This window comes from Ramularia collo-cygni (genome assembly GCF_900074925.1).
Source record: "Ramularia collo-cygni strain URUG2 genome assembly, contig: RCC_scaffold09, whole genome shotgun sequence".
Lineage (NCBI taxonomy): Eukaryota > Fungi > Ascomycota > Dothideomycetes > Mycosphaerellales > Mycosphaerellaceae > Ramularia > Ramularia collo-cygni.
In genome coordinates this window covers 269,627-283,360 of record NW_019716263.1, presented here as the reverse complement: position 1 = coordinate 283,360, position 13,734 = coordinate 269,627, and the positions used below count along the sequence as shown (strand labels likewise).

Below are 13,734 nucleotides of genomic sequence, written 5' to 3'. Positions count from 1 at the left end.
TCGGAACGGTTATATTCCGAGGTAGCGTAAGTAGTGTACCTTAGTTCTACTAAAAAAAGATTGTTGCAGAGTTGTCGCTAAAAGCGCACCGTAGCCGTGCCAACCAAAAGCCAGTGACGTTGATCCGCGCGCGCAGTTCGAGAAGCTCGACACCACGATCCGACACGGAAAAGACAGTTCCTGCGCTGGCGCGGCCGCCGCCATGTTTGTAGCATCGCTAAGGTTTTGCTRAGTGCCCTTCGCTTCTCTTTCCCTCTCTCTATCAACATGTCTATTCTGTCGTGTGGGAGGTAGACATCCTCGCCTGCCCGGTTCCTTCCTCCTCGCCTCTTCCATTCCGTGGGGAAGCTGCGAAACAGGCGCAGCCAGATCCTCGACATGTTCGGACGCAAGAAGCACAGCGAGGATGAAGAGGTAGCAGCAGCGGGAGAAACAGCACGCACCCCGTCCTCCTCCGACGGCACCCTCACAAACGACAATCACTTCTGCCGCCACGACCACAGACAACTCAGCAAAGCTCAAATCAAACGCGCAACCCGACCACGATTGGGCTGGGCTCTGTTCTCCTCCTTCTGCCTGTTGGTTTCCGTGGTCTTCCTCATCCTGGTCGAAGTCGGCAACACCCAAATTGGCAGCATCGTCAATGACATTTACTTTCTCAAAATCGATGTGTCAGACATCATCCCAGTTTCCGTCCCAGACGCTGTCTTGATCAACAGTATCGCGCAGACATTGGGTCTGCATGACTTTTACACAGTGGGACTCTGGGGTTTCTGCCAGGGATACAATGGACCAGGCGTAACGGAATGTTCGAAACCCCAGAATCTGTACTGGTTCAACCCGGTGGAGATTCTACAGAGGCAATTATTGGCCGGCGCAACGAGTGAGTGCTTGAAAAACAATCCTTCAAAACAGGGATGAAAATGCTAACTCCATTAACTACAGTCGCCCTCCCCTCTCAAATCAACACCATCCTCGACCTCATCCACATCATCTCCAACATCATGTTCGGCCTCTTCCTCACAGCAGCATGCGTGAATTTCATCATGATCTTCGTCGTTCCCCTCTCGGTATACTCCCGCTGGAGCAACCTCCCCATAGCAATTCTCGTCTCCATCAGCGTGCTTCTCACAGCCGGCGGAGCAATCATCGCAACGGTCATGTTTGTCATCTTCCAAGTCGCCATCACTGCCGCAACAGACCTCAACATCAAAGCGAATATTGGAATTGAGATGTTTATTTTCATGTGGATTGCTGCCGTGGCGGTCGTGTTGGCTTGGTTTACGCACATGGGAATGTGCTGTTGTTGTGCTACAAGGAGGGATGTGAAGACGGGGAGGAAAAGGGGAAGTAAGAAGGCTTACAATCGGTCAGATCAAAGGACGGAGATTTTGGAGGAGAAATCCACGAWAAAAGAAAGGAGTGTTACACTGCCGACTTTTGGGAGGAAGGGAAAATGAGGTGGTCGGTGATGTCTTTCTCACCCGATTCTAATACTGTCCTTGATGACTTCTTGACGACTTTGACCCGCGTTTTGCATAGCGGCGTATACGAGGAAAGAGCGAACTCCTTGAAGATAGATATTTCATCATAGTGTATAGACTGACTGTTCATATGAGTTTGCATCCTGGCAGAATTTCGGTGGGGTGAGAATGTCTGGTTCCATGCCAATGTCATCTCCATGGATGTGGGTGGCTGTTGATGTGGGACGAAATTCTCTCCAATTTTGGACATGTCAGCTCCACGTAGCAGTCATTTTTCCAAGTGCTGGAAGCCCCTTCATTGCTTCAGTCGCTCATGAGATGTCAGAGTCCATGGAGGGAGATCTAATAACCGCCAATCTCGYAGGTCATGCCTCCCTGGAGATCACAGGATACGTAACGGGGTTATGCACTGGTTCTCATCAATCCGGCATTTCAAAGAAAGAAACACTACCCATTCGCTAGCTAATATAAGGTACTCAAGGGAAAGGCTGTACAACCCATTTGTCTCACACACCCACAATGCAACCCAAACTCCCTCCCACATGTATAGTCTTTACGACGGTATGGTGAACGTTCAACTCCAGTTACATGCCACTCATTCCCATAAACAAAGAAAGCAAAGTCATCAGTCTGCCAACCCACTATCCATCCCGCCTGGTATCAATCTTCCATGCCCGTCTCACCAACCCTTACCCACGCCCAGTTGCTGTCCGTATGTACCTGAAAAGAGCTGCTGCCGTATGCTCGCCCGCTCATCACTCGCGCCCTGTGTGCCTGGAGATGCAGTGTTTTGAGCGAGAAATCCCGTGGCTGCCTTGAGTTCATTCACAGCTTCCTCCATACGTCCTCGGCTCTTCTGGTTGTGCTCCACCAGCTTGTGATCCCAACCGCCGAATTGCAAGTGGAATCCTCCCGCTCGCTTCGCCGCTTCTCGAATGACCAGCGCCCACGCCTTGGCAATCTCATCATATGCCTCGTCCTTGTGTCGCTGATGCAGATAGGTGTCCCAATCCGGCAGGCGGTGGATCATGTTCGTGACCGAGTCGAGATATGTGAGAGATTGAGCATCCTGTGTCTCGTGGGGAGGGAGGAAGTGTGGTGTGTATTCCCGCACGGCTTCAATCAGCTGGAGAAGGTGGTGTCGTACTCGGTTGTAGGCGTAGTCGGATGTGGTGCGGTTGCCGAGGGGGAAGGATTCCCGAAAAGCATTTTCATATCGGGAGAGTACGGAGAGGGTGGACTCGATCGAGGGTCGTGGGGCACGAGTGACGATCTCGTGCTGAAGGTCAGGATGTTGGTCGCAGACATTTTGCAAGAGTTGCCGCATCTGATCGGCGGAGAGAGTCTCGAGCAAGCGGGGCAGGGCGAGCGGTCGGCCGTTGGCGGCGCCAGTGCGCGTGCGCTTTGTGATGCGCGGACGAGAGGAGTTGTGGGGTGAGGCAGAAGGCGAGGGCGACATGTCGTGGTCGACGGGCTCCTCGGATGCTTTGCGCTTGCGGGAAGACATGTTTGCGGCGGCGTGGTGCTGGTTGTATGCGTCTGCGGAGGAGATGTGTTAGTTTTGATTCCATGACATGGCATACAATAGGAAAGGAAAATGCCGCTGCTTACCACGGGAAGGGGAGAGGCGGCTGTTCAATAGGTGCGGCGGAAGCGAGTTGGTGTGCAAGAGGCCGTTCATGGTCAATGTCGAGGGTGAGGAAGATGCGAGGGTGGTGATGAGGGTTGTAGGAGGAAAAGGAAGAGGAAGAGTGGAGAAGCGGACCGCTTCTGATTCTGATTCACTGTTTCCCGCGCCCGATGGACAATTTGTGGTGGAGGTGTGTGGTGGGTGTGTGGTGGATGTTGAGTAGTGGATTTAGTCCTGGTCCAGGTCCAGATGCAAGAAGATCCGATCCACTGGTACTGTAGATGGATCAACCGAGTTGATGCTCCCTCCTTGCTTTGGTAGATGGGAGGGAGGGAGGAGGGAGGGAGCGGGATGGAAGTTAACCTCTGATTTCCTCGAAACGGAGCAACCTTCACAGTGTCCGGGCGTTGTTTGGTGTTGGTTGCTTTGGTGTATCACGCCGAGTCTCCGTAACTTACTTTGGTCTCGGGCTCACATGACATGACGCCTAAATGTTAGGTTAACCTGACCTTGCCCTGCTTCAAGTTCTTCCAAGCCTTATCGCCAAGCACGGATAAGATTCCGCTTCCAGGGCTCCGCTCCTTTCACAATCATGCATGAATGATTTGTTAACTGTCCTTTGTTCATCAGGAACTTTGTGCGTCACTTACTATATTATACGTTAGGGACATTCGTTGGCCGCAACGCTGAGGACACTATTGGCTTGATTGATGGTGAATTGGAAAAATCTCCATGGAGACGATTCCTGAATCGCCTTTGCAGTTTCCATTTTCATCCATCCAAAATATATTGCTAGCACCCCGGCCATAGGACTAGAATATTTTAGATCGGGGATATCCTCACTGGACCATGAATCGTCTACATTCCTCCCACATACAAACAGCGCTGGACGCTGAAGACGACGAACCACTCTTGGACTCCGACACCGAACATGGAGATATCGAACTCGCAAACCTCGACGGCAGAGAAAGAACTCMCGTCAACCATTATCTTCAACGAGATGAACCACCCAAACGAGCAGTATCCATGTTATGGATCGCTATAACCCTCGCGGTATGTGTCCTCGGATTCACAATCAACACCGAAGCAACCGCTTATGTTGAGGACTCTCTCGGCTGGAAAAAACCTTTTGCAACAATGTACATCACTCATTCCTCTCTCTGCTTACCCTGGTTATGCCACATTGCCTATCTTCGATGGAAGAACCGGAAAACTCCCTACAAGTCATGGGTACGAGAGTACAACAACGAACTTCGCGGATCCATCGCTACGGTCGATGCATATGCTACTCAAGGCCCGAAGATGATCATTAAACGACAAGGACAGACGGGAGGTCCCTTGGACTTTCTCGCAACCTCCATGGGGATTGTCACAGTGGTTTTGACAGCCAGCGGTGTGAGCTGGTTCGTCTCTCTATCTCTCACCACCCCCGCGGATCTCACGGCCATATACAACTGTTCAACATTCTTCGCCGCGGCATTCAGCGTTCCAATTCTAAAAGAAAAGCTAGGCTGGCTCAGCATCGCCGCCGTCGGAATCTCAATCATCGGAACTTTTACCATCGCATATGGCGACACAACAGCCGAGCACGACGAAACTTCCGAATTCGGAACCAATAGATTACTGGGCAATATCATCGCTTGTGTTGGCGCCGTGGCATTTGGACTTTACGAAGTCCTGTTCAAGAAATGGGCCTGTTCGAGCAGACCGGAGAGTGAAGTTAGTAGTTTACCTCTAACTCTCGCCGCAAGCGCTATGACGGGGTTGTATACTGCAGCTTTGGGATGGATYGCCATCATCATCTTCCACATTGTGGGCGTGGAAGCTTTTACGATTCCGAATTTCTATACCTGTATTTGGATCGTTATTGCTGTTCTTGCTGGATCAAGTATGTCTCTTTGCATCTTTCTTCTGGTATGCGAATGCTTGCTGACATGTTTTACTCATAGTCTCCATTACTCTCCTGGTAGTACTGGTAATTTGGACGGATCCAGTCTTTGGAAGCATGGCGAATGTTTTGAGCGTGTTCTTCGTCGCTCTGGCGGACTGGTTGGTTTGGGACCTTAGCCCGTCCATGGCTACTTATGCTGGTGGCATCTTAATCTTTGTGGCGTTTGGGATGTTGGGGTATGATTCTCTAGTGGAGAAGAAGGAGAGATGAAAAGTTCTGGATTAGTAGGAAGATGTATGTCTTGACAGCAATGATTCTGATCAGATGACGTTGGTGGTATATCTCCGCCAGCATCACCGAAGAATGGATGCTCGTAATAGGAGAGGGTCGGCGTCTGCCATGCTGCTGATATTGAACCACCTGGCAAGCACATTGCATGAAGATTGAGCTACTACAGATCAGTGGCCATCTGGTCTCTGTTGACTATACCTGACACCAGTGGTAGCAGCCTAACGTACTTCAAGGTTTACATCGGTGAAGTTTGGCATTTATCTACTGCCGTCGTGAGCAGTATGTAGAGATGGTTGATGCTCGAATGCTTTGTGTTCGTCTATTTCGTCAGATCTGATCCAAAGTTGGTACATATTATTGATCAAGACTGCATTGGCTTGTCGATCCCAAGCCTTGCGGAGATTGATAWTTGAATATCACCTTGCAGTCGTGGTGCTGGCAGAAACTAGAGAGCAGATTGACATTCAGCTCTTCAAACCACCATAAGCTCGAAATGCTCAAGCGAAGAGTTCAACAGGAATTCATCGACGGAGCTCTTTGTTCTCCTCTCCCCAAGACATGAATAGAAAGAAGAAAAGAAATGCAAGAACACAAACATCACGAAGACTCAACATACCAAGCAAACATGCCTCTCCAACGACAACACCATGCCAACATACCTCTTACTCCTCCTCTCGAAATCCAAAGAGTCCTTCACACCAAGGATGCCTCCAGCAAACGCAGCAGCCATATCACGCGTGCTGAAAGATATCGCCAATTTCAGCCCTCCTCTTCTCACTCGCCCTGCCCAACAAACCTACCTCACCAAACTGACCYCTGAGCATAAATTCACTTACTACAGCGCCACATATGGACACACAATCCACGACGCAGCTTCGTTGAGAAAAGTGCTAGCGAATACGATGAGACATCATCCGAATCCCGAATTTGGGATCGCGGGAGGGAATGCCGCTGTTGATACGTTGTTCCAGTTTGGTTGTGAGATGTTGGAGCCTGGGTATGTCGATGAGGTGATGCGAGCTGGATTGGAGGCAGTTGTTGAGAGGCGGGAGGAGGAGGAGGAGGAAGAAGAAGAGTCGAGTGAGGATGAACTGGGTGAGACATCGGTGGGGGATAAAAACAGCGGGCATGCCGATGAGGACTTTGTCCCTGTGGGAAAGCGTTTGCGAAAGCGCGGACCACCCGGTCCTCACAAGCGCAAGATCTCAACGTCGAGCTCGGAGGAGAGTTCCTCTTCGAAGGATAGAGAATGGCAGGATCCTCCGCGCAAGATGATCAAGCGGAAGCACGCAATATGCTCCGTTCTTGCAACTTCTCCTTCTTGTGGAAGCAAGCCAGAGGGTGGAACGARGACGCTGGACCATCGGCGGCGGTCACATGTCGGCGAATACCGCGTCGTGAGCCATCTGCAGCGGGATGCAGAGTGTGGCCGAGCTGAAGCGGAGACCGTGTGGGATCAGCATCAAGGCTGTCGGCGGCTATCGGTAGTGGCTGGTCATAGTAGTCAACCGCGACAGGTTGAGCAGTCGAGCCTTCAACAAGCGCAGAGCAGCTTTGGTCAGTCGGATCACGCAAAGCTGCGTGAAGCAGTCGAGAGGCTGAACCGTCGAGTGCAAACCGCGATCGTACAGCTCTGGGATGAGATTGGAGATGTGCGGTGATTGTTCTACTATAGTGCTGTCGCTGCCCTTGAGACGGCGAATCCGTTGTACGAGAACTCAGTCTGCAAGATGTGGACCTTGAGAGATTTCGGTGGATGCAGTAGCTCGAGAGTAGATGCTTTTGCCGGCAACCGCGGTGAGAACGAAAAATGTAAGGGCGAAGCTGATGGCGCAACAGGTGCTCCCGATGGTGTAATCCAGCTCTCATTCACATGCTACCTAGCTTCTGATCCTCCGCTTTTTGAACTTCAAGTGCGCACTGCTCTTTCATGCTCAAGGGACGTGAAGTATATGTGAAGGATGACTTTGTAGAAATTGCGTCTTCTAATGACTCTTTCTTGTTGAAAAAGGCATGATGGAAGTGGTGAAAAGGGAAACCCTACCTGCTGGCTAGCGATCTTGACATGAACCCTTGAAACACAATGTGACATGTCCTGCAGGGTCTGCGTATGATCACGGTTCTCGAAAGAGAGTTCTTCATGTGATGAGTCGCAAGATGGTAGCAGTATGCGGCTGGGCTCGAGGGTCTTCACGCTTGACTTTTGAGCGCGCGGAACTCCGATGAATGGCTCTGTCTTCTAGCGCGATGGTTACTTTCGGACATTAGAATTTACCGTAGTTAGACGCTGGTCCAGGTGAGGAGACCAGCCTCAGACTGGAAGCTACAACCTCTGTCAACGACTTCTTCCGAGGGTTTCCTTGCAGCAAATCCCGTCCGTTGATTGAAGAGGATGCTGCTGATCTCTAGCGATGCGTGTATCGACGCTGACGGTTCTTGGTCACAGCGCATCCCTGCAAGACGACAGTGACGGCAGATGTCAACGTCCCAATCAAAGGGGCCGAATTTAAAGGTGTGGTATACATGGTTACACGTGTAGTGACTCCAAGCGTGGAGAAGGTGGTGGTGGGTTAGTGCGCGAGCAAGTGTGCGTTGAGATCTTCTAGGCCATACTTTCTACCACTCTCGATTCCCGACGCGTGTGGGCCGCTCGGATGCCGCAACCGGATGTGGAGAATGCCTCCTTGCCCGGTCCGTCTTCTGGGGTGTCTGGATCGTTCCTTGTGCCCACTGTGAATGTCAAGAGATGTCGTGGGTGCTGTTGTCGTCAACTTAGCAAACGATCCGTCCAAGGACACGATAGTTGGTAGCCGTGCATGATATGTATTCAATGATGAGTGATCATGGACGGATGGATGCAGGTGCAGCACAGTGGAGGAACATTCCGCACATTCCCGAGGTGTTTGCATGGGTACGAACTGGCGTGGGATTGGTCCATCCAGACGATGGCTGCTGAGAAATCGGGAAATGCTTCAATTCGCACGGCACCCCCACCAAAGTTGCGCCGCACTCCTCTCGGCCCTTCTACCGCCAGGTACCTACCACCTTTCTCACTGCCAACCTACCACTCCACGGCTCTGCTTCTTAGAAACACACCATCGCCACCACTCCGACGACAAGGCGTCTCTTGCGTGTCTAAGATAACCATTTGCCGAGTCTGATCTCACGATCAATCGTGCAAACCGTCCTCCGGAACGCCACCCTCCTCGCCAATCTCGTCGAACAAAGAAACTCCTGCCTTGCATTGTGAAAGCGACCGACCACCAGTGTCTGGACTGGACTGCACTCTGACCCGTATCATTGTCACACTACCCACCAACCGAGCCACCTCACGCCCTCCGAAATGTCGACGTACAACGGCACCGGGCGTAGGGCCCCCAATGTGTCGCAGTATCTGCATAATCTGAACACGGCGCCCACTGCGCAGGAACTGGCCGACCAGCAGCAGGCCCTTGACTTGACTGCCGCTGGTGACTTGGACTTTTTGACCAACACGGAATTCTTCGACTTTGATCAGTTCAACCCAAATGTGCCCGTCTTCCCAGCGGACAACATTGTCGACAACAGGAATGGTATGCGTCATGTTGTGTATACTACATGACATCCACGTACTAATCTACATATTTTCCAGGCCAGCAATTCGCATTCGATCAATTCAACGCCTTCTCACAAACAGCCGTGAACTCACCCACTACAACTGCCAGCCCACACGATGCTCTGCACGGCATCTACCCAACCCAGCCCCACCACTTCTCGGCCAGTCCAGTCGTAGGGGACAAGCGCAAGGCATCCGTATCCATGCCCGCTGTTGAACATCTAGAGGAGTCTTCTCGCGTTGCCGCCGAGGAGGACAAGCGCCGCCGCAACACGGCCGCTTCTGCTCGGTTCCGCGTCAAGAAGAAGCAACGCGAGCAGGCTCTCGAGAAGCAGACCAAGGAAATGTCCGACAAAGTCTCTGCACTGGAGAACAAAGTCTCGCAGCTCGAGCAGGAAAACAAATGGCTCAAAGGGCTCATCACTGAAAAAAGTGACGGCAAGGCTCTTGATATCGCTCTAGAAGCGCGCTTGAAGAAGGAAACCGACGAGCGGAGTACGGGCAACCGCACCGACGGCGTGGGCACGAGCGAGGAGTAGTTCTTCTCTGGCTTGCTTGCTTGCTACCGCGCGAAGGCTGTCGTTGCAGTTGCTCTTTATATCCACCAGCCCCATGAAAGTCTTGTCTATTTTTTGATTGTATAGCGGTACCTATCTGATGGTCTGATACGGCCACGGCCACGCGCCCAATGTGGTTACGACACAGGAAATGAATGTTCAACTCATCATACTACCTTACTACTACTGTGTGCTCTGCTCGTGGTTGCTCACCTGCCGTTATGATAAGCCGGATGTGTTGATGTCATGTCTCGTCGTGCATGACGGTCGCCGGTCGGTCCCCGAGACATGTACTCTCGGCTACCGGCCACCTCCCATCCTTCACGACAGCATCCACACCACCAATGCGATCCCGCAAGTGATGCAACGATGACCGCTCGGCCCAGATTAGGTGAGGTGAGGTTAAGTAAGGTATGATTGAAGAGGGCAGTCGCGTGGAGATGCACATTGCCATTATTAATGCAGGAGCGACTACCTAACAACGCAAGGCACTCAACTACCACCTTATTGTGCTGTCACATTTTGGGCAAGTTACGGAAAGGACTGTTCCATCATGTATGTCGACCTATGTGATTTGGAAAAGATGTTTTCAATTCATGTCCTGCTGCTATTGGATATCTAACTATCGCTGCTGCTGTTGTAAGAGAAACTGTACCATATCTGTAAAACATGTCCGAACTGCTGCTCATGGCGATGCCTGAAGCAAGATCAGAAGGGAGAGTCCACTGGATACTACCATCGCAAGTTGGCACTCCATATGGACTCCTTTCCTATCAAGCAAGACGCTCATGCGGACAGTTCAATCACTCTCATTGTCCTCCTCTTCTTCCTCCTCCTCGTCGTAGACATCACCATCACTCGCTTCTGGAGTCGCTGCACCTGCGTGTCCCTTCACGCTTCCCCTCCCACCCACCCCGTCAGAAAGATCCATCTCGTCACTACCAAGATACTCCTCTTCGGACCGCACCTCATCGGAGGAATCCACCACTCTCCGAACATGTGCTTTCTTCACAACAGGTCCGCGATGTTTCTCGCTCTTGCGATCAACAACTTCCTTTTCCTTCTCTTGAGCCATCAACTGCACATTTTCCTGCGCATCATCAGAAGAATCCACCACTCTCCGAACATGTGCTTTCTTCAAAACAGGTCGACGATGTTTCTCGCGATTTCGAGCAACAACTTCCTTTGCCTTTCCTTGAGCCATCAACTGCAAAACTTCCTGCGCCTCATCGGAGGAATAAACTCTTCGAACGCGTGCTTTCTTCAAAACAGGCCCACGATTCTTCAGGGGCTTGTGAGTACTGACTTTCTTGTTCTTCTTTTCGTGCACCTTTCCATCCCCACCAGTACCTGCATGTCGACGCACCGCCTTGCTCTTCTTGACGACACCCAAAGGCTTCGCACCCTTGGAAGAAGGGGAGAGCCCTTTATCTCCAACTTTGACGGATGTGTCCTCGATCTGCGGAGCATGGGAGCCATGTCGAACTTGTGCGACAACAATGGTGTCGCCCGGTGGTTGGTCATCTTCTTCGCTGCCATCAGCACCTGTGTCATCAAACGCCGAGGAATGCATGCGCTTCTTCTGGTGGCTTTCGGGATGTGGCGGACGTTCTGGACTCTCACCTTGCGATTCACCTCCATGCCTCACCAAACGATCCTTGACTTTGTCGGACGAGGCGACGCGTTTCTTGGGGTGTGGTGGGCTTGCATTTGCAGAGACCCATTCACTTGCAGAATGCGAACTGTCTGCTTCCATGTGAGTTGGCCGTTCAGGGCTTGGGACATTCTTGGGAGGACTCAGGGGTGGGTCGCTGGTAACATCTTGAGCTGGGCTTTCGTTTTGCTCGAGTGCTTCTCCGTTGTTGCGAGCTTCCATTTCCTCCATTGCATCCACACCATCGAGAAGGCCCTTCTCTTGCTCACCTCTTTCCGCGGCGTTGCGCGAACCATGTTCATCATCGTCACCATCGTTGGGCACATCTTGTCTCTCAGCGGCAGTTGTGGCAGCGGGCAGCTTGGCAGCCTTTCTGCTTTTCTTCTTGATGCGTGCCGCCTTCTCCGCGTTCTCAGCTGAAACGTCGGGTGTTGAATCGCTCCCGTCTGAACTAATGCTGACAGGTTCTGGTTCTGCATCGGTTTCCTTATGTCTTTGGATCAGCATCACTTGGCCTCCGGAGACCATTTGTTCCAGCTGTAACATCGCAGGCATAGTCGTAAAAGCAACATGTCCGCCAATCTCTGGAGAATCCTCGTCTGCGACCATGTAAGTCATATCTATAGCACAATCTGCCCACATTTTCACTTCGTACTCGTCCTTCTCACCCTTCATCCTTGCAAGAAGAAGAAATGCGTCGCTGCAGATGTCATTCAACGCCGTGGGTAGAGCCAATCTCAACGCTGTCGGAGTGTCTATCGGAGACATCACCTCGATGTGCGGATTAATCGCAAGTAGCAAGTCGGCGGCCATGTCGTTTGCCAGGGGAGTCAAGACCTCGTTGATGAACTTCTGGGCCTCCAACTGTATCCGTGAGGCTCTATGGAGCACGTCAAACAACATCAAATGAGTCCTTTCCTGCAGACTTGCGCGAACATATTCTGCTTCATCGGATGCATCATATTTGTGCGGTGCATCGTAAGGCACTTCCTGTTGGTCGAATATGTGAATGCAGAGGAAAGCCCAGATGWGAGCTTTGAAGAAGGGCCTGGGTTGGAGAACTCTACGTTGTTGGAGATTTACTGCTCTAGCCTTCCAATTTCTGTCAAGACCTCCGCGGAGAACTCTGATGTAGAGTGGTTCCAAAGCTGGACCAGGGAAATCGGGGAAGCGGCACATGTCGGTTGGATTTGGGTGGTTGATGAACAATGCGTTTGTTGCAGCTGTGATCTTGACGTGCAWGCGTCGGATCCCTTTGATGAAGTGATCTACAGCCTCATCGTGTAATCTTTCGGACTGCCCACTCGGTCTATCGTGATCACCGCTGACAGGTTGGGAGACTCCTGAGGATGATGCCCTCACAGGAGGTTGATTAGGCTTTGCGGTCGATCTCGGCTTCTTCGACTTTGGTGCAGCATCACTCCCCAGCCTACCTCGCTTTGCAGATGGGCCTTTGGCTGTTTGAGCCTTAGTTGGAGGTCGTTTCTCGTGGCCCTTGGAGTGATGATGGCGTTTGTCGCGATCAGGTTGATCACGGAGGACTTTGTTATGTTTTGCCTTTGATGGCTGACCGGCCTTCTTCGTGTTGGTGTTCGCTTTGCTGTTCTCTGTAGCGACCACTTCGGACGTGGAATCACCGCCATGCGTGACTTCCCGATTCGGTTCCGCCGTCACGATCTCATCATCATCGTCTTCGTTGTCAGGTGGGTCTCCTACAGCCGCTCTTGGCTTCTTGGTGTTGGCGTCACTGTGTTGTAAATCTGCCTCTTCTGCAGCCTTTTTGCTTCGATTTCTTGTAACACGTATCTTGCCAGTAGATACAGCCTCAGCTACTGGCTCATCAACTCTCTCCGCAACATGATCACCTCTTTCAGCTCCAACGCCCTTCCCTTTGCCTTTCTTGGCTTCCGCATCCTCAAGCGCTTTCTCAGGAGTTGTTTTAGGAGTCGATGGGAATTTAGGCATCGCGGATTTCAACGCCGGAGGTTTGTTGCTTGCTAGGTGAGCCCTGAGTTGGTCTACATAGTCCGGCCTCAACAAGCTACTGCCTCGACGGAAGAGCTCGCTGATACATTCGTCTTCGGTGCGATCATGTCCGACGGCCCAGACACTCTCCTGACTGATAGCATTGAAAAGATATCCACGAAGATCTGTCACTTCGTAAGCACCATACCCGGCTTCGAAAACACGGATACGGCTTTCGTGAGCGGCTTTGAACAGAAAGTGATCCTGCTGTGTTTTCGAGTTTGCTTTTATGGCGAAGGCGGCACTGTGATCTGCTCGACCCTGGTCGATAGAGTCCAGAATGTACAGAATGATGCCGGCACGTCTTGCCATGACCACCGGCAGATTCTGATTTCCAGCTACAGACTGCATTGCAGAGATGATGGAGAAGTAAGATGATGGAGAAGCAGGATGATGGAGAAGCAAGATGGTATGCTTCCGTGTTGACTTCCGTATTGAGTCATGTGAAAAACAATGAAGGCCTAGCTCTCAATTGCGTACAAAAGAGGTCCAAACTCCTTCTGGCAATGAACCGAGCAAACACAATTGATCTTGAGGAATAGACGGATTGAAGCAAGTGGAACTCCACGAACCTACCGTTAGTCGACAAAAAGATGCCGCTTCGGTG

At 51.6% G+C, this 13,734-nt stretch overlaps 6 protein-coding genes; 4 read left to right on the top strand and 2 right to left on the bottom strand.

Moving 5' to 3' along the window:
- Positions 1–378: 378 nt before the first annotated feature.
- RCC_06192 (uncharacterized protein) lies at positions 379–1,460 on the top strand (the record flags this gene model as incomplete). XM_023771454.1 has 2 exons in its annotated part: positions 379–883; positions 946–1,460. The coding sequence occupies 2 exons, from the start codon at positions 379–381 to the stop codon at positions 1,458–1,460; spliced, it is 1,020 nt and encodes a 339-aa protein (XP_023627222.1).
- A 703-nt stretch (positions 1,461–2,163) lies between these two features.
- On the bottom strand, positions 2,164–3,165 carry RCC_06191 (related to Tethering factor for nuclear proteasome STS1; the record flags this gene model as incomplete). XM_023771453.1 has 2 exons in its annotated part: positions 2,164–3,023; positions 3,096–3,165. The coding sequence occupies 2 exons, from the start codon at positions 3,163–3,165 to the stop codon at positions 2,164–2,166; spliced, it is 930 nt and encodes a 309-aa protein (XP_023627221.1).
- Positions 3,166–4,251: 1,086 nt separating this feature from the next.
- RCC_06190 (uncharacterized protein) lies at positions 4,252–5,275 on the top strand (the record flags this gene model as incomplete). XM_023771452.1 has 2 exons in its annotated part: positions 4,252–5,002; positions 5,064–5,275. The coding sequence occupies 2 exons, from the start codon at positions 4,252–4,254 to the stop codon at positions 5,273–5,275; spliced, it is 963 nt and encodes a 320-aa protein (XP_023627220.1).
- Positions 5,276–5,943: 668 nt separating this feature from the next.
- RCC_06189 (uncharacterized protein) lies at positions 5,944–6,957 on the top strand (the record flags this gene model as incomplete). The annotated part of the gene is made up of 1 exon (XM_023771451.1): positions 5,944–6,957. The coding sequence occupies one exon, from the start codon at positions 5,944–5,946 to the stop codon at positions 6,955–6,957; it is 1,014 nt and encodes a 337-aa protein (XP_023627219.1).
- Positions 6,958–8,639: 1,682 nt separating this feature from the next.
- RCC_06188 (related to regulatory protein cys-3) lies at positions 8,640–9,430 on the top strand (the record flags this gene model as incomplete). XM_023771450.1 has 2 exons in its annotated part: positions 8,640–8,868; positions 8,928–9,430. The coding sequence occupies 2 exons, from the start codon at positions 8,640–8,642 to the stop codon at positions 9,428–9,430; spliced, it is 732 nt and encodes a 243-aa protein (XP_023627218.1).
- Positions 9,431–10,247: 817 nt separating this feature from the next.
- RCC_06187 (uncharacterized protein) lies at positions 10,248–13,478 on the bottom strand (the record flags this gene model as incomplete). Its single annotated transcript, XM_023771449.1, has 1 exon — positions 10,248–13,478. The coding sequence occupies one exon, from the start codon at positions 13,476–13,478 to the stop codon at positions 10,248–10,250; it is 3,231 nt and encodes a 1,076-aa protein (XP_023627217.1).
- Between the last annotated feature and the right edge of the window lie 256 nt (positions 13,479–13,734).